General features: G+C 42.2%; 1 protein-coding gene across 10 annotated transcripts in view; it reads left to right on the top strand.

The window, feature by feature from the left end:
• Positions 1-20,154, top strand: part of FAM184A (family with sequence similarity 184 member A) — a 186,934-nt gene that overhangs the window by 112,977 nt on the left and 53,803 nt on the right. For all 10 annotated transcript variants that reach the window (XR_332068.5, XR_012902649.2, XR_332069.4 and 7 more), the window contains exons 8-9: positions 1,931-2,052; positions 2,246-2,396. Coding sequence is in view for 7 of the 10 variants with exons in the window: in XM_006123068.5 (XP_006123130.3) it covers positions 1,931-2,052; positions 2,246-2,396 (273 nt within the window). In the remaining 3 variants the exon portion in view is untranslated. The remainder of the gene's footprint in view (positions 1-1,930; positions 2,053-2,245; positions 2,397-20,154) is intronic.

The raw sequence follows: 20,154 nt of genomic DNA, 5'->3' as shown, positions 1-20,154 counted from the left end.
ACATTTTATTTGCATATTCATTATGCAAATGATGAATATGCAAATAAATGTTCCCGTTCTGCCAAAAGCCCAGCCCCAAGAGCTGCCAGTGTTAGCCCTAACCTCTAGAGACCCCCAACCCTCCACTACCCCCCAGCACCACGCACTGTCCCCAGAGTCCCCTGCACCCAACCCCCCCCCCCCCCGTGCCAGCCTCCCACCTTGAGAGTTCCCCAGTGCCAGCTCCCCGTTCAGAACACCTCAGTGCTACCACTGTGGGCCTTCTATCTTCCTCTTACCTGGGCCCCTTACAGCCCACTACCATCAGTCGTCCCCCCCCCCCCCCCCAGCTGGGGACTCTTGTACATTTCAAAGCTGGGACTCTGAATGCAGCCCGTGGGGGGGCTCTTTTAGATTTCAAAGGAGAAATGCAGAATTGCCTATCAACTAATTGAGTAGTCGATAGAATTTCTATCGACTACTTGACTAGTAAATTACTTGATATTTAAAATCCTTAGTTAGAACAGGGCAAATACTGTTTAAAAAAAAAAAAAAAGTCCTACGAATATTCATTAAAAACCCCCCTCATATACTTTTCAATACACCTTATGTCTCGGCTTTTTTCATAAATTACTGGTAACAAGAATATTTATTGTCATTTAAGCATATATTGTAAAATGTGCGCAGAAAATGAATTTTGAATTTCTGATTACAATCGTCCACCACAAAAAGTTGATTCTTATAATTCTATCTGGCAAAACAAGCAACAGATGCATATACCATGTGACATGTGTATTTGATTACAACACTTCAAATTTTGAATTTCGAGTACTGAATACTCGCACCCAAATGCTCGCATATGATACATTTGAACAAACATTACTTGCATAAATGATTCCTTTAATTTTACAAATAAATAATAAAAAAATGTTTTGTGAAGAAGCATAATTTAGACAGATCAAATATTTGTGGACTTGAAAATGACAATAAAAACAGTCTTCATTAGAAGCCACATTTTCTAATTATTTTCTTAACTAGCAATCTTATCTGGCATTGCCTAGGTCCTTTAGGGCCAGGGGCTAGCCATGTGGGGGGGGGGGGGAGAAAGCAAGAGTCCAGGCAGGGCGTTGGGGAGCAAGGTAGAAGGCTGGGGTTATAGAGAGCTATGAGAGTTGAGTGTTGAAAGGGTGGGGACAGGCTAAGGGCAGAGGAGCCCATCCAGTGGGGCCATTTCTCTGCTCCCAGCCCCTCCAAACCACTGTGGGCCTTCTATCTTCCTCTCAACTCTTTTCCTGGCTGCTGGGGTCCTTCTGTCCCCCCCCCTTCCCCTGGCTGCCAGGGAGCTTTGCTCTCTCTCTCTCCCATCTGGTGCTGCAGCCAAGGGTGAAGGGAGGGAAGAGTTTGGGGGCAGGGGAGCTACTTACCTGGTCTGGTGGCAAGAAAGATGGAGAGCCACAGCCGTGCTGGCCACTCTCTTGGTGGTGTGGCTGCCACCAAAGGTCTCTCTGCAGTATAACTCTCTGCTATGCGCTCGCTGCTCCCAGTGGCCTCTCTCAGTATTGCATCCTTCCCCTCTGTGTTCCTCTCTTTTCATGTTATATAAAATAGTCCTATTCCCAGCACTTCCCATTTTCGTGGCACAACCAAACCATAAGCTTGCTTTAAGTTAGCATAAGTGGAAGCTGCATGCCTAATTTGGTGGTTCTAGCTTTTACTGTTTAGGAAGAGTTCTTGAACAAACAGACTCCCAGGTGAGTAGACAGACAGGTGCACGTTTCTAATAAATTATTTAATACGTTAAAATAAGGCACCCATATACAGTTTAATGACCAAAAATGTCAATTCTAATTGTATACGCTGGCAGGAATTTTATTTTAAGTCAGAGGAAGATTTTTGTTCAGAATACTTTTTTGCAGCTGCTGAGTCTCTATTATAAAGTTTATATTTTCAGGGGGAGCTAGAACGAGAGAGACAGCAGCATGAAGTAATGATTTCTGCCATGAGAGAAGAGGAGAAGATCAAAGTTGACAGAATGGCTCATGACCTAGAAATAAAATGGACAGAAAATCTTCGGTAAGTGTTTTTTCTTTGTTTTAAGTAAGAAAGAAAAGCGTGCATTAAATGTAACAAGTAATACTAATATGATGTAGAGCAAAGACTTTTGTAATTATATATACTTTTTACATTCATTTCTCAATAATACTAGTAAATGTTTATTTTTATGAAAGATTAGATCATATTTTAGTTATATTACTTTTGCTTTTAGACAGGAATGCAGTAAACTTCGTGAAGAGTTGAGGCTTCAGCATGAAGAAGATAAAAAGGCAGCTATGACTCAACTCTTGCAACTGAAAGAACGTGAAAAAAATGCTGCCAGGGATGGATGGCAAAAGAAGGTGGAAGATCTTTTAGACCAGGTAACTAGAATGGCTAACTCAGTATCAGGAAACTGCTGTAATTTAGCTTGAGTGCTGATGGCTTATTAGTGACTAATTGTATGAAAGCAGTAGAAAACGTGTCTCTAGGTTTAATTTGGATGAATGTAACTCATTACAGATTACTCAAATAACAATACTGATTAATGTGAAAATTAACATGATGAGCAAGTATACATAGTCTTTCCTTGTGGTACTGAACTTGAGAAAATTGTTTTCATTTCTTTGGTATTCTTACCCCCACTCTGAATTTCTGCCTACCTACCTATTCATGTTTCTTCTTGTAAGTATTTATGTATGCTATATTGCTTAGTTAGTATTCTGATTTTTGGTGGGGGGGCATCTTTTATGGTACAGTAGAAACAATTAACGTCAAAATTTGCCAATTACCTGTATCACGACACATTTACTACAGCTATCTCCACTAAGTAGGGGAGAAAATCTCAGTAGTCTCAGATTCTGCTGTGTGTGGTAATTTGGGTAAATGCTGGAGGTTTTTTAATTGCAGCTACTGTATGTGTTCATGCTAATATTTATTATAATACAGTACTTTCTCTGTGTTAAATCATTTACCCAAATTCTTTGCTTTATACTTTCTTGCAATTTCAGTAGTGAAATAGCATTGATTTTATTGACTATTTGGATGAAAAGGAAGAATATGAGATGACCTAAAATTTTAATGACAAATAGGAATAGCTTTTTGGAAATGATTAAATAAACACTTAATTTTTTATGCTTGTATTCTGACTGTATTTCAGCCATGGTTTGAAATTCAAGAGCTCGAAAAATTAAGTGTGCAACTTTGTGCTCATTGTACGATGGTTAATTTTCTAAATGCTGAAAAAACTTAAACAACAAATGGCCCTGCAGCACCCTAGAGACTAACAAAAAATGTAGATATTATCATGAGCTTTCGTGGGTATAACCCACTTCTTCAAAACTGTGCCCACAAAAGCTATTGATACTATCTAAATTTTTTTATTAGTCTCCATGGTGCTTCAGGGCCATTCATTGTTTAAGTTTCTTTTTCCCCCAGTTACAGACTAACACACCTACTGCTCTGAGATTTCTAAATGCTGTCATTTGTGCTTATAAAGGAGACGGCTTCTGAAATTCTTGACCTAAATTATCTTTTACAGTTTCATTGTAATCAAGAATTTTTGTTTCCCTCACTTTTTAGAGTTCATTCTCATTTTGAGTTGTATAATTTTTGAAGATACATTTATTTCCATTTCTTCAGTTTGTAAGTGGCACGTTCTCAGTTACATTCCTAAAAGAGTCTCATTTTAAAAAGTGATTACCGTAAATTAGCGTATATAACCTGCACCTGTGCATAACCCGCAGTTTTTCCTAAATATGTAAAAAAAGTCTTAGATAATCCATGCACGTGTATAGCTCACAGGTTATATACGCTACTTTAAGGTTCCTGGTAATTGCACATACCAGCCACAGCCTCCAGAAGAGGAGAACGGAGGGGGGAACGGAGAGCGCAGCTCAGGCAAGCTAGCTGGCTTGCAGGAAGGGAGCTGCACTCGTGCCCAGGCTCTGCGCAGCCGCAGCCAGGCGAACCCACCCTCCTCTGGGAGGGGGGAACAGAGAGTACAGCGCAGGTGAGCTGGCCGGCCTGCGGGAAGGGAGCCACACTCATGCCCAAGCTCCACTCAGCCGTAGCCAGGTACAATCCATCCTCCTCCAGGAGGGGGGGAATGGAGAGCGCAGCGCAGGCGAGCTGGCCGGCCAGTGGAGGGGAGCTGCACTCATGCCCAGGCAAGTAGAAATAAACTTGTATACCCTGCGGACATGTATACCCCGCGGGGGGGTTGCAAGGTTTGTAAAACTTTGTATAACCCGCGGGTTATATGCACTAATACACAGTACATCGGATAAAAGATGCTTAACTTTGTGTTTGTTTTATTTGTTAAAATACTTCAGTTAAGTTTAAGCTAGTTAACAATGTTATGTCATGGGGAGTTTTACAGTATAGCAAGAAATCTGTGGAAATGCAGAGAGCTTGAGTAGTTGCAAGTGTCCATTTTATTGCATAGCACAGAACTAACTAGAACAAGCCCAAACTAGTTGGACTGACCCCAGTGACCTACTCAGTTACTATAACAACAAGATCTATATCTACAACCCAATATACAACAAGCAAAATATGTTGTAAAAAAGCTGACCTGTTTCTCTGTATTGTAAAAGTATCAGTTTATGACTGTTGGATATAAGCACGTACTTTTTGTTTTTTTGTTTTTTTTTCCTGAATAAGATTTTGGAATGGAGTTTTTCTCAGTTAAGGGGAATATTCTGGGAATATAAATTGCTAATTCTCTTAAGTTCATTCACTTGTGTCCAGCAACACACAATAAAGACTTATGCCATACCATGACATCATGTGGAGACAGAGGGCTAATTAAAAGCTAAAACAATACAAAAGGCATTTTCCATTTTTCTTCACTTGTTACTTTTTTCATAAACAATTCCTCATTTTGAATTATTGTGTACTGTTAACTGTATTCTAGTAAAGTCTGACCATGCTGATTTTATGGTTGTGATTTTGTCTGGTGGTGATAGTTCTTTGTATTGAGCTTTTTTATTTTGGTTTTTTACTTCTGGCTCTGACAGCTTTGCTTTAGTTTTCTGTATCTCATGTTCTCAATTTTGAATGGATTAAATATTTTCATTTTGTTTCTCTGTGATTGGCAAAAGGATTTTGCTGTAGATGTTTGTGTAACTTTTTTTCTGATTCCAACACTCTTCTTTCTGTAGTTGTGATAATCTCTACTTCTGGCAGAATTAGACAATTCTAGTTGTCAAATAATAAGTATTGGGATGTAGAGAAGCCTCTGCCTGGGCCCCTGTATCAGAGGCAGCAGCGCAGGGTGCCAGGCAGGAGCTGGTCAATTAGGTGAATCAGTTTAAAGAAGTAGTTCCCTGTGCAGACTGATACAGAGGCAGCAGCGCAGGGTGGCATCAGTCACTGTCCGTGGGAGTCTAAGCTCCCTGTGGACAGAGGCTGCTGGGTGTGTGGGGGAAGAGAGGTTGAGGAGGCTGCCGCAAAGCAGACTCTGTGGTGGCCCGGCTCGGTCCAGCCTCTGTCCATAGGGAGCTCAGACTCCTGTGGATAGAGGCTGCTTCCAGGGACCAGCCTCTGTTCTCAGCGAGCACGAGCAGGCTGCTGCTGCAAAGCCAGGGCCCACCCCCGTCAGAGGATACTTTGCAGCAGTCTCCCTTGGACCTCCCCACCCGTCACCAATCCCGCACTGCTGCCTGTGATAGAGGCAGCAGTGCAAGGGGAGGCATATAGTTTCAAGGAGCCAGTGCTGGGCATGGGGGAGACTGGCTTTTAAACCGGCTGCCCCCAGCACTGGCTCCTGCTTAGTTCTCCCTCTCCCTGTGATGCAGAGCCAGCAAAGAGAGGAGGAGAATGTGAGTAGTTGACTAGATGAAGCAATAAGCCTAGGTTTATCGTTTATTCTTCTTCGAGTGGTGTCCCCATGGGTGCTCCACTGTAGGTGTTGGATCATCCCGGCACCGTGGATTGGAGTTTTCTTGAGCAGTGGTCAGCCGGACCGGACCGCACATGTGCAGCACACACCTTGTGCCGTTCCCGCTCTTTTGATCTCTCATGCAATCCGGCTTCTACCAGTTCCTTTTTTGCCTCCCGCGGTCACAGGTGGAGCGAGCCTTCTCTCCTCAGAAAAATCCTCTCAGGAATAGAATAGTTAGTTGTATAGTCTTTGTAGTTAGTTACAGTTTTTATAGTTCTAGTTGTTGTTGTTTATTTTATTAGTTAAAAAAAAAAGTTCATTAGTTGTAATATGTCATGCAGTTAGCCATGCCGGGCTCTCCTGGTTTTAAGAAGTGTTCCACATGCTATGAAACCATGCCAGCTTCAGACGGTCATGTCGAGTGTATCAAGTTCCTCGGAAAAACTCACAAGCCTCAAAAATGTGTCCACTGTGCCAAGTTGATGGTTAGGGCACATTAGGATAGGGAGATGAGATTTAAAATGTTTTTCCGACAAAGCGCTTCAGCTGCTGGAGCATTCTCATACAGTTTCCACTCCGCAGTCTCCTAGGGTGGAGAAAAGAAGGCCGTTTCATCACAGTCAGCTCCAGCTTGAAAAAGAGCTTTGCCAGCTTGGTCTTTACCTTCAGCACAAGTGGCACCCAAACATAAGTTGCTTTCAGAGCCAAAATTGCAAGAAAAATCTACAATGGTGCCATCAAGGGTTGGAACGGTCCACCATTTGGCAGCAATGGTACCGTCTCCGATGGTGCTGACAATATCTGCACCTTCCATGTCGGAACCGTCAACAACTGTACTGACGACCTCGGCACCAACCACACACATGCCGATGACCTCAGCACCAACCAGCGCAGCACTGACCAGCACGGCACCAACCAGTTTGGCATAGATATCTTCGGCACCATGTCTTGTCCTGCTTTCTGGTGTCGAAGAAAGCACCTCACAAATTCACCTCCATGAGATCAGTGAGCCCAGAACCGCTAACGTTCTCACTGCACTGTCTTCCACACCACCTTCTCCATATTCTCCTCAAATAACAGATGACAGGGCTCACATCCCACGAGAACAAGCTAGACACCATGCGCCTAGGTACTGTTTATCACCATCCCCTTATACAAGATACCTACCTCATTCTCCTCCTTCTTCAAGGGGATCACCATGCTCACCCCATTCCCCGCACTTACCGCCACATCATCAGGTGTACTACAGGAGCAGTATGTCATCTTGGCACATTCCACCAGTGTGATTTTACCACAGATGACCTAGTGCAACATACTAGAGGTATCGCTTTCTGCATGACTTAACTCGTCATCGCTATCATCACTCTGAATATGACTATCCTTTCTGCCACAGTCACCTAGCTTCCTGTGCTCCCAGAGTTTCCCTGCAACCCTCACATTGTCAGGGAGTAGAAATGTCACTTCCTAATGCTCCCTCTGCTGCTCATCAGTCGGAACCGGAGGAAGATCAACTCTCCGAGCTCGAAGAGCACCCACCAAACGTATCTCTGATCACTCATTGTCATCCCCTGACTAAGTGGTCATACCTGGTGATCTGTCCCTTCCTGATGACCTGAGACAGTTCCAGAAGCTTTTCAGAAGGATGGCTGCATCTCAGGACATCACATTAACTGAGGTACCTAAGAAACAACACAGGCTCCTCAAAAACCTCCAGCCCTCACAACAGGGAAAAGTTGCAATCCCCATAAATGACGCCATCATGGAGACTGCCAATGAGATTGTTGCCGGCAAGAGTAAGTCTCAGGTCCGACGCTGGGTTCTCGAAGTACAAAGACATGCTACACAGGTATCTGTCAAATACAAGCAGTTTATTTTCTGACAGCTATCAGCTGTGCCCCTTAACTAAAAGAACAACATGATAAGAAAAGCGGCATTTTTACATCCTTTCTGCTAGGCTGGGAGCCTCATTTCAGCTGCGGATCAAGTGGGAGACTGTCTCAGCTTCTGAGGCGCTGGTCCCCAAAGCCCATTGGTGAGGTCCAAATTACTGTACTCTAGAGCAGCTTTAAATACTGTGTCTCTACCTTGTTTGTGGCAGTTTGGAAATTTCCAGGGGTTACTCATTGCTTGTTACAGTATGGCTCAGCTGTACTGCTTGTCCTTTGACTTTGTTCACATGATCAGTGCATTTAGGTAAACAAAGATTGAGTTGTAGATAAGGGCAGGAACATAACATTCTTGCTACAATGGCATATGTTCCCAGAGGCTTGCTTTTGGCTCATCAGTAGTAGGGAAGGGGGAAGGTTTGAAAGGGGGGGGGGGGTAATGCAGACCTCACCATCCCTATACTTCACACGTACAGAGTTCTTCTGCAATTGACCCCTACAGAGATATGGCAGACTCCAGCTTCAGCACATCCACCTAACAAAAGAGCTGACCGAAGATATTTTGTCCCTCCAAAGGGAACTGATTTCTTATTTTCCCACCCTCAACCAAATTCTTTAGTTGTCAATGCTGCTCAACACAGAGCCAAATAACCACAATATAGAAACACGACGGATAAAGTTAATAAACGTATAGAACTGTTTGGGAGACAGCTTTATTCTTCAGCCACCTTACTTCTGTGTATAGCAAACTACACAGCGCTACTCTCCAATCACAACTTCGATAACTACACGAAGCTGAATTCTCTTAGAACACCTGCCAGACTACAAAAGACCCACATTAAAATCCATAGTTCAGGAGGACTATGCCTCCTTCAGAATAGCACTCCAAATAGCGCTAGACATTGCTGACACAGCAGCCAGAGCTACTGCGACATCAGTAGTTATGAGGAGAGCCTCCTGGTTACAATCTGCAGTGGTCCCTCATGATCTAAAGTTGAAGATGGAAGATCTTCCTTTCGACAAACAAAAATTATTTGCTAGAAAGATGGATGATGTGCTGCATTCCAGCAAAGATTCTAGAACAGGGCTTCCCAACCTGGGGTAAGCATACCCCCAGGGGGTGCAAGAAGCTTGTCAAGGGGGCATATTTGGGGAATATTTGGTAAATAACTAATTATCCTAATTGAAATATTCCAAAAGTAGTAGTGTTAGTGAAAAAAGTTGTGGATTTTAGAGTCTAGAATTTATTTCCTTTCATATTGAATAGGGGGTACGGGAAGGTTTACTAAAAGCCAAGGGGCTACGCAGACCGAAAAAGGTTGGGAACCCTGCTCTAGAAGAACACTGTGCACACTTGGGATGTATACTCCCCCATTCCGCTGTAAACGATACACTCCATATCAAAAGCAGTGGGAGTTCTCCTACTTCAGGTACTAACAACTCACTTTTTTGATCAGTCAAGGAGCAAACAATGCCCACAGAGGAAATGTCCACAGGGCACTCATAATACCGGCAACCAGGTGAATAAGCAGCAGGTTTGATCTGTTGTTCAAGGGTCTGCAAAATCTCCCTATCTCATGTGAAAATGATAGAATATTGACTGACAACGTATCAGCGCTGTACTACATAAATCGTCAGGGAGGTGCCTGTTCTCATGCTTTATGTACAGAGGTGGTCCGAGGATACAAAATTACCCTTGTAGCTTCATACTTACCAGGAGTAAATAATATCACAGCAGACACTTTGCCGCAGACCACAAATGGGAGCTGCACCCTTGGGTCCTCTGATCCATCTTCTAACAATGGGGTACACCGGAAATCAACTTATTCACTTCCTACATAAACAAGAAGTGTTGCTGTTACTGCTCCCAAGCAGGCATTGGACTGAGGTATCTAGGAGACGCCTTCCTTTTCAGTTGGAACGGCCCCCTCTTATACGTGTTTTCCCCTATCCCACTCATTCCCAAGGTGTTGGAGAAGATCACCAAAGACAGAGTGACAGTTATTCTCCTAGCACCGCTTTGGGCATGAGAGATACAGTTTCTTTGTCTGTATGTGATGTCTTTTCAGCCTCCCTACCACCGTCTGATTTGGCACAATCTTCTAACTCAGAACAGGGGATCCTTACTTCACCCATGGCCACATCTTCTCCGCCTAACAGCATGGCTCATTGTTGATTCTACCAGGAGGAATTACAGTGCTCTGACCAAGTAAAACAGGTACTTTTACACAGCAGAAAACAATCTACCCAAACACTTACCTTCAAAAGTGGTGTAGATTCCTCTTGGTGCTCTAACAAGTATTTAGACCTCAAATACAGCGCCATTACATACAGTTTTGGACTACATACCGTCCCTCAAAGATGCTGGATTATCCTTTGCCTCTTTAAAAGTGCAATATGTCAGTGATCACTGCCTTGCACCAACCAGTTGAGGGGTGGTCAGTTTTCACTCACCCCATCACAAAGAGGGTCTTTCCAACCTACATGCACCACGCAGGATATCACCACCATCATGGAACTTAAAAATTGTTCTAGACACTGTTACCTGGGCACCCTTTGAACCTCTAGCTACTTGTCCACTGTCTAGAATGACACTAAAGTTACTTTTTCTGCTGGCAATCACTTCTGCTCGCAGAGTTGGTGAGTTGTCAGCCTTGATGGTGGTCCCACTGTACACTATTTTTAATAGAGACATTGTAGTATTACATCCACATTTTTCCTTCATTCCTAAGGTTTGTTCTGATTTTCACATAAACGAACATATTGTACTCCCTGCGTTCTACCCTAAGCCACACTCAATGACGAAGGATGCAATATCTCATTTATTGGATGTATACAGAGCTCTTGTATTCTATATAGATAGGACCCGATCTTTCTGCAAGTTGGATCGTTTGTTCATTTCTACAGTGGACCACAATAAGGGATATCCGCTATCATCACAAAGCATCTCCAAACTCATAGTCTCCTGAATCTCACAGTGTTATATTTAAGGAATAAACCACTACCTCAAACACCTAGAACATGGTCAACAAGAGCGGTGTTGACTTCTACAGCCTTTCTTCATGAGGTTCCCCTCAAGGACATCTGCAGAGTGGGTACTTGGTCCACAAAGCAGCCTCTGTTCATGACGGTTCTGGGCTTGATGTGGACAAAGGCTGCTCTGTGGCAGCAGTCCCTGTATATGGAGTGGTCAGAGTTTAACTGGCTCCCCTCATGGATCAGCTCCCACCTGCCACCCCAAGCTGCTGCCTCTGATAGAGAGGCAGCAGCACGGGGTGGCAGGGGACATCCCCCAGGAGTGGGGTGAGAGCGCACTGGATGCTGACTCCAGTTCCAGGGACTATCAAATAGTCATGTAACTGCTAAAATTTAATGCGGTTACACAACTGGTGAATTACACACTATCTAACATCCCTAGGTTTCGGTCTCAAAGCCTGAAAATCAAAGTTCTGAATGTATATCTTAAATTTATAACAGCAATGCTGTCTTTCAACCATCTATAGATCTGAAGGAGATGTATTTCTTCTACATCTGTGTCTGGTTATCTGGATATCTATTTTGCATCTGGAACAGGAGGTGTTACTAGTAAAGGGCCCTTCCTTTTGATCTATTCACCTTGCTAAAGGTTATTACCATGGTTTTAGTGGTTTTGGTTGAAGCATTTTAAAAACTAGAGAGATTCCCACTCCTCTTGCAGCCATGAATCTCTTTCAAACTAAATATCGGAGTGAGGGTCTCAGACTCAGTCCTTACAGACTCAAATGGACTATCCTATATCAGAATCAGAAAGAACCCTCATTATAATTAATACCAATCATAAGAACATAAGAACGGCCATACTGGGTCAGACCAAAGGTCCATCTAGCCCAGTATCCTGTCTGCCGACAGTGGCCAGCACCAGGTGCCCCAGAGAGGGTGGACCGAAGATAATGATCAAGCGATTTGTCTCCTGCCATCCCTCTCTAGCCTCTGACAGAGGCCAAGGACACCATTTTATCCCCTGGCTAATAGCTTTTTATGGACCTAACCTCCATGAAATTATCTAGCTTCTCTTTAAACTCTATTATAGTCCTAGCCTTCACAGCCTCCTCTGCAAGGAGTTCCACAGGTTGACTACACGCTGTGTGAAGAAGAACTTTCTTTTAAACCTGCTCCCCAATAATTTCATTTGGTGTCCTATAGTTCTTCTATTATGCGAACTAATAACTTTATTGGCCCTCTCCTCTTTATTGGCCCTCTCCACACCACTCATGATTTTATATACCTCTATCATATTCCCCCTCAGTCTCCTCTTTTCTAAACTGAAAAGTCCCAGTCTCTTTAACCTCTCCTCATATGGGACCCATTCCAAACCCCTAATCATTTTAGTTGCCCTTTTCTGAACCATTTCCAAGGCCAAAATATCTTTTTTGAGGTGAGGAGACCATATCTGTACACAGTATTCAAGATGTGGGCGTACCATAGTTTTATACAGGGGCAGTAAGATATTCTGGGTCTTATTTTTTATCCCTTTCCTAATAATTCCTAGCATCCTATTTGCCTTTTTGACCGCCGCTGCACACTGTGTGGAAGTTTTCAGAGAACTGTCCACGATAACTCCAAGATCTCTTTCCTGATTTGTCGTAGCCAAATTAGCCCCCATCATACTGTACGTATAGTTGGGGTTATTTTTCCTGATTTGCATTACTTTACACTTATCCACATTAAATTTCATTTGCCATTTTGTTGCCCAATCACTCAGTTTGGTGAGATCTTCTTGGAGTCCCTCACAGTCTGCTTCTGTCTTGACTATCCTAAACAGTTTGGTATCATCAGCAAACTTTACTACCTCACTGCTTATCCCTTTCTCCAGATCATTTATGAATAAGTTGAAAAGGATTAGTCCCAGGACTGACCCTTGGGGTACACCACTAGTTACCCCTCTCCAATCTGAAAATTTACCATTTATTCCTACCCTTTGTTTCCTGTATTTTAACCAGTTCTCAATCCAAGAAAGGACCTTCCCTCTTATCCCATAGCCATGTAATTTACATGATGAGGGACCTTGTCAAAGGCTTTCTGAAAATCCAAGTATACTATATCTACTGGATCCCCCTTGTCCGCATGTTTGTTAACCCCTTCAAGAACTCTAATAGATTAGTAAGACAGGATTTCCTTTACAGAAACCATGTTGACTTTTGTCCAACAAATTATGTAATTCTACATGCTTCACAATTTTATTCTTTACTATTGTTTCGACTAATTTGTCCGGTACTGAAGTTAGACCTACCGGTCTGTAATTGCCAGGATCGCCTCTAGAGCCCCTTTTAAATATTGGTGTCACGTTGGCTACCTTCCAGTCATTAGGTACGGAAGCTGATTTAAAGGATAGGTTACAAACCACAGATAATAGCTCAGCAATTTCCCATTTGAGTTCTTTTAGAACCCTTGGATGAATGCTATCCGGTCCCAGAGATTTGTTAACATTAAGTTTTTCTATTTGTTCCAAAACCTCTTCTAATGACACTTCAATCCGGGACAGTTCTTCAGATTCATCACCCACAAAGGACGGTGCAGATTCAGGAATCTCCCCAACGTCCTCAGCAGTGAAGACTGAAGCAAAGAAATCATTTAGTTTCTCCGCAATAGCTTTATCGTCCTTGATTGCTCCTCTTATAGCTCGATCATCTAGGGGACCCACAGGTTTTTTAGCAGGCTTCTTAAAAAACATTTTGTTGTTCCTTTTTTAGTGTTTGGCTAGCTGTTCCTCAAAATCTTTTTTTGCTTTTCTTATTACATTTTTACACTTGATTTGACAGTGTTTATGTTCCTTTCTATTTATCTCACTAGGATTGGACTTCCACTTCTTAAAAGATACCTTTTTGTCCCTCACTGCTTCTTTTACATGGTGGTTAAGCCACAGTGACTCTTTTTTTAGGTCTCTTGCTATGTTTTTTAATTTGGGGTATACATTTAAGTTGGGCCTCTATTATGGTGTCTTTCAAAAGTTTCCATGCAGCTTTCAGGGATTTGGCTCTAGTCACTGTGCCTTTTAATTTCTGTTTAACTAAACTCCTCATTTTTGTGTGATTCCCCTTTTTGAAATTAAATGCCAGGGTGCTGGACTGCTGAGGTGTTCTTCCCCCCACAGGAATGTTGAATGTTGTTATATTATGGTCACTATTCCCAAGCGGTCCTGTAATGGTTATATCCTGGAGCTGATCCTGCACTCCACTCAGTACTAAATCGAGAATTCCCTCCCCCCCCCCCCTGTGGGTTCCTGCACCAGCTGCTCCAAGAAGCAATCACTTAAGCCATTGAGAAATTTTATCTCTACTTCTCTTCCTGAGGTGACATGTATCCAGTCAATATGGGGGTAATTAAAATCCCCCATTATTACAGAGTTCTTTATTTTGGTAGCCTCTCTAATCTCCCTTAGCATTTCAATGTCAGTATCGCTGTCCTGGTCAAGTGGTCGGCAATATATCCCTACTGCTAATTTCTTATTATTGGAGCATGGAATTACTATCCATAGCGATTCTATTGAACATGTTGATTCACTTAATATTTTTATTTCGTTTGATTCTACATTATCTTTCACATACAGTGCCACTCCGCCACCCACCTGGCTTGCTCTATCCTTTCTATATATTTTATATCCCGGTATGATTGTGTCCCACAGATTTTCCTCATTCCACCAGGTTTCAGTAATGCCTATTATGTCAGTCTCCTCATTTAATATGACGTACTCTAGTTCACCCATCTTATTAGTCAGACTTCTAGCATTTGTGTACAAGCACTTTAAAAATTTGTCACTGCTTATTTGTCTGCTCTTCCCTGATGCATTGGATTCCTTTATATGTGGTTGTTTGTCTGCTCTGGCCCATGGTTTGCCCTCTCCCCTCCTCTCTTTCTGACTACAGCTTAGAGAATCTCTATCAACGGATTCTCCTCTAAGAGAAGTCTCTCTCCGATTTACGTGCATCTCCGCAACAATCGGTTTTCCCCCATCTCTTAGTTTAAAAACTGCTCTACGGCCTTTTTAATGTTCAGTGCCAGCAGTCTGGTTCCACCCTGGTTTAGGTGGAGCCCATCCTTCCTGTATAGGCTCCCCCTCTCCCAAAAGTGTCCCCAGTTCCTAATAAATCTAAACCCCTTTTCCCTACACCATCATCTCATCCATGCATTGAGACTCTGAAGCTCTGCCTGCCTACCTGGCCCTGCGCGTGGAACTGGAAGCATTTCCGAGAATGCCACCATAGAGGTCCTGGATTTCAGTCTCTTTCCTAGCAGCCTAAATTTGGCCTCCAGGACATCTCTCCTACCCTTCCCTACGTCATTGGTACCAACATGTACCATGACCACCGGCTCCTCCCCAGCACTACACATAAGTCTGTCTAGATGCCTCGAGAGATCCGCAACCTTCGCACCAGGCAGGCAATTGACCATACGGTTCTCCCGGTCATCACAAACCCAACTATCTATGTTTCTAACGATCGAATCACCCACTACTAACACCTGCTTCTTCCTAACTGGCATTCCCTCCCCCTCAGAGGTATCCTCAGTGTGAGAGGATACCGCAACATCCTCTGGGAGGAGGGTCCCAACTACGGGATGGTTTCCCTTTGCTCCCATTGAATGCTCTGTGCCCTTGAGACTTTCATCCTCCTTAAGAGCACTGGGGCTCTCAGACTGGAGGTGGGACAGCACTACAGTGTCCTTGAAAGTCTCATCAACACAGCTCTCTACCTCCCTTAGCTCCTCCAGTTCAGCCACCCTGGCCTCCACAGCCCGAACTCGGTCTCTGAGGGTCAGGAGCTCCTTGCAACAGGTGCACACATATGCCACCCGCCCATAGGGCAGGTAATCATACATGTTACACTCGACACAATAAACAGGATAGCCCCCACACTGCTGCTGGGCTTCTGACTCCATTTTTCTAATGAATAAGTTTAAGTATTAACTGGGATTCTTTTTAAATCTCTGGAATATAGATTATTCTAAGAGTTATGTTTTAAAGAAGGTCAGAAGTCACTAGTGCCCTCTAACCTACCCCTCTAAACTCCCTCTCCAAACTCTCCTGTTAGCTGTTCCTGTTCGCGCTCTCCCTGGTCGCTGAGTCACAGGCTTATATAGCTCTGGTAGCCCCTCCCCCTGACTGAGGCTCAGCCAATCCACACAGATGCGGAGCACATTTGAAATCTTAGATGTCACCGTATGCTTGGTCCAAGTAGGAATAAAGTAGTAGCAGTACTGGAGAGGTGTATTCAATTAAAGAAGGAAAATGTTTTGGGCATTCAGTGTCCTCTGTCTCTGCTTTCTGCTTTTGTATTGCACAAACCAGTCATCTGGGAGGAACGTAAAATTATGGTTAAGATATTCCTTTAATTTTACTTCTGATAGCTATTAAATATTTACTCACATTAGGATCATTATTTTCTGATGGCCAAAGAGCAAAATGGGTATTCATGATTTTCATGTACGTACTTACATGTGTGCCTTCACTTTTTTCAAATAAATGAGCCAATGAGATAAGAACATAAGAAAGGCCATACTGGGTCAGACCAAAGAACCATCTAGCACAGTATCCTGACTGCTGACAGTGGCCAATACCAGATGCCCCAGAGGGAGGGATCCCAACAGGTAATCCTCATGTGATCCCTCCCCTGTCACCCACCTCCAGAGAAACAGAGGCTAAGGATACCAGTCCTACCCATCCTGGCCATTAATGGACCTAATAGCCATGGACCTAACCTCCATGAATCTATCTAGCTCTTTTTTAACCCTGTTTAAGTTTTAGCCTTCATCGCATCCTCTGGCAAGTAGTTCCACATGTTGACTGTGCACTGAGTGAAGAAAAACTTATTTTTGTTTGTTTTAAACCTGCTGCCTATTAATTTCATACACTTATAATTAGTGTAGGTCTTTTATTGTGGGAATAAGTAAATAACTTTTCCTTATTCACTTTTTCCATACCAGTCATGATTTTATAGACTTCTATCATATCCCCCCTTAATCTCCTCTTTTCTAAGCTGAAAAGTCTAAGTCTTTTATTAGAGTTCTTTGTGCCAGCTTGTTTTCATTCATAAAGGATATAACCATAACATAAAGGATAGAAGAAATGTTGAAACAATTACAGGAATGAATAAAATGCGCCACATAAGATACAGTTTGGTAGACTCATAGACTTCAAGGTCAGAAGGGATCATCCCATGGGGTAGTAATTAAGCAGATCGTGGGCTAAATCTGGACTCCTAGATGTTTTTGAATGGATCACAAAAATCTTTATTTACTTAATTGTTGGGGGTGTCTTTAATTTCTCTGGAGTTTGACCTTGGCTATATGCGGACTGTTAAATTCATCATTTTGCACTCTGCACTGTTAAATTTTATTCTATTTCTATTACTCCAGTTTACAAGGTCATCCAGGTCGTCTTGTGTGATATTATTGTCCTCCTCCTTACTGGGTATACTTCACAACTTTGTGTTACCTGCATACTTTATTAGTGCGCTCTCACGTTTTGTGCCAACATCAATTGTAAAATGTTAAATGAGATTGGTCCCAAGACTAATACCCGAGGAACTCAATCAGTAACCTGCCTCCAGCATGACACTTTTCTTTTTGAGCATGCCCCATTGTCTGAGGTGCCAACAGCCAAATTGGGCTCCTAAGCAAGGTGGAGAGGCTTGGCTCCACAATCCCAGAAGGGGTGGTGTCTTGGACCAAAAGACACGTCCAGGACAGCAAGCACGCCACACCAGCCTCCTCACAGCCTCAGCGCTGCCTGGAGTGTGGTGCACCCCCTTGGGCCTTAGAGCCTCTTTGAATGCACTGTGCAGCACTCTAAAGGTCCTGGAGCTCCAAGCACTGCTGTTGCTGCCAGGAGTTCTGGGTCCTTTAGAATCTCTGGGCTCTGGAGCATTTGGCCTCTGTCGCCTCCCTCCTCCCCCATCAGCAGGATTTCCCATTGTAGTCTCCCTTTTAACCAATTCCGTATCCACCTTCCATGCTCATTATAGTAGCTTTCTTATAATGAAAGAGTTGTCTTGTAGGCCTGGCTGTCTAAGAACAGAAGAGTACTCTATATATAGTGATTATCCTTTTTTGTTCATTTAATTATCTATCCGTTTACAAAATCACTTATTTGCAGTACATCTCTTTTGATTATTAGTGTGAATTAAAGATGATCCTCTGTACCTGACAGTAGGGAGGATCAAAAGGGAACTGTAGGGTTGCAGAAATAATTTGAGCCAAACACTGTAATGAGGTATAAGGAGTAAAGAGATTAACTTTAAAGCTTGTCTCTCAATTTGAAATATTTGAAGAAATTAAAGTAGGCAGAAAATTGTCTATAAGATATGAGAGTATTTTTCCTGCACAAGAATCTCATCTAGAAAAAAATTGGCCAGATATGAAGTCAATTCTTCCTTGGTGTTATAAACTTAAATACAGTAAGTTCTCCTCAATATTAATCCTGATATTTGCAACTTCCGTGTAATGGCTACATATTGCAAGGAACCAACCCATGTGTTAATATCATTAATGGGATTCAGTTATTAGAAATGACATGCTGCTTTTAAGAATTTTTTGGAAGAATGTTACCGTCTGTTTTTCTTTCCTTTTGGTAATAAATTGTTAGGAGCATACAAATTACTATACTGAATCAGGTCTTTGAGCCATCTAGCCCATATGTATCTTGTCTCCAACAGAAGTCAGCACCAAATGCTTCAGAGAAAACATGGAAGAAACCCTGCAGTAGTAGGTTGATGTAGGCTAATCCACTACCCATTACAGTTTTGTCCTAACTGTTAAAAGTTAAGAATTGTTTTATGCCCACTGGCTGTTCCCCTGGCACTCCTGGAAGAGTATCTCCTCTCTTCCCCCTCCTTTGGCATCATGGGAGCTGTCGTCTAGAGTGTAGCACACAGGATCTTCCCAACTAGAACACTCCCAATAAAGCTTCAGGGAGTAGCCGAGTTAGTCTATACAGGATAAACTTAAAAAACAACAAATGGTCTGGTAGCACTTTATAGACTAACAAAACATGTAGATGGCATCATGAGCTTTTGTAGGCACAGCCCACTTCTTCAGATGACCAGAGTTAAGTTACTCCCAATAAAGTTCAGAGAGACTTCTAATAAAGGGGGCCTACATGTTAATTATTCATATTACAATAATGCTTAGAGGCCTCAAGCAAAGTTAGGGCCTGACTGTACTAGAGACTTACATAGACACATAAGAAGGCAGTCCTTTTCCCTAAGAGTTAACTGAAGTGATTTGCCCAGTGTTGTATAGCAGGTCATTAGCAGAACTAAGGATACAACCTAAATCTGCTAAGCCCCAGTCTGGTGCCCCTGTTCACTGAACCACACTGCTTCTTACTGTTAATAGAAATAATGATTTACTGTTCAAAAATTAGTTCCCTCTAATTTGAATAAAAAAACTTGGGGGGGGGGGGGGGAAGAGTCTCATTTATTTATTTATTTTATAAATTCAGGCTATGGAAAGATACTTTTGCTCTTTTCATGTTCTGTCAAAGTATCCTCCGAAATTTCAAGAATGAAAACATCTAGGCCGTCATTGTGGTCCAAAAATCTGTTCTAATTGAGTAGCCCATCTGTTTTAATGATATAAGTGACAAAGAGGGGAAGGGATAATCTGTCATTCTAGATTGAAATCTGAATCAGACACTGTTTCCAGTTACGCAAATAACCTTCATTTATTATCTGATACATATAATCAGGTAATACTGATATAATGCATCTACATGCTGGTATATGTTGATGTATGTCTGCAGTTTTAGTAATTGATGCTAAGAGATGTAAGGTGCTGTTACAATATATAATTTTGTAATGGACTGTTGCATGAAAATCACTCTCTCTTTTGTAAGGATTCTTAAATTTCAGAGGAAAAATCCACTTTAACAAAAGTATGATTTTTTTTAAAAGACTAAGGTATTATAAGGTTACTAACTAAAAAAATGCCTACAGTTAAACATCTATAGCAATGTTCTAAGTGTAATTCTGACTAATGATAAATGCAAAAAGTCAGTATATACTTGATAGCCTTTTCCAGTGCACATTACCTAAAGCTGACAGCTGATAAATGCATCAATTTGGTAAATGCACAAATTGTTCAGTTACATGATATAGGAACGTTCTATTACACTGAAATACTGATGTTCTGGATATTTGAAATATGAGAGGAAATGAAAGTTTTTCACTTCATGAATATGCTACCTTGGAGTCTGTGTTCAGTAGTTTTGCAGTAAGTCATTGCAAAATTTGTGTCTAATTTTTTTTTTCAAAACAGATTTCAAATTATTTTTCCCTGGTCAAATTATAATTAATGGTTTGTGTTTTACTCTCCCTTCTTTATCCCTTTTTCTTT

Source organism: Pelodiscus sinensis, chromosome 3 (genome assembly GCF_052426305.1).
Source record: "Pelodiscus sinensis isolate ZL-2025 chromosome 3, ASM5242630v1, whole genome shotgun sequence".
Taxonomy (NCBI): domain Eukaryota; kingdom Metazoa; phylum Chordata; order Testudines; family Trionychidae; genus Pelodiscus; species Pelodiscus sinensis.
This window is presented reverse-complemented; position numbering and strand designations above follow the sequence as displayed.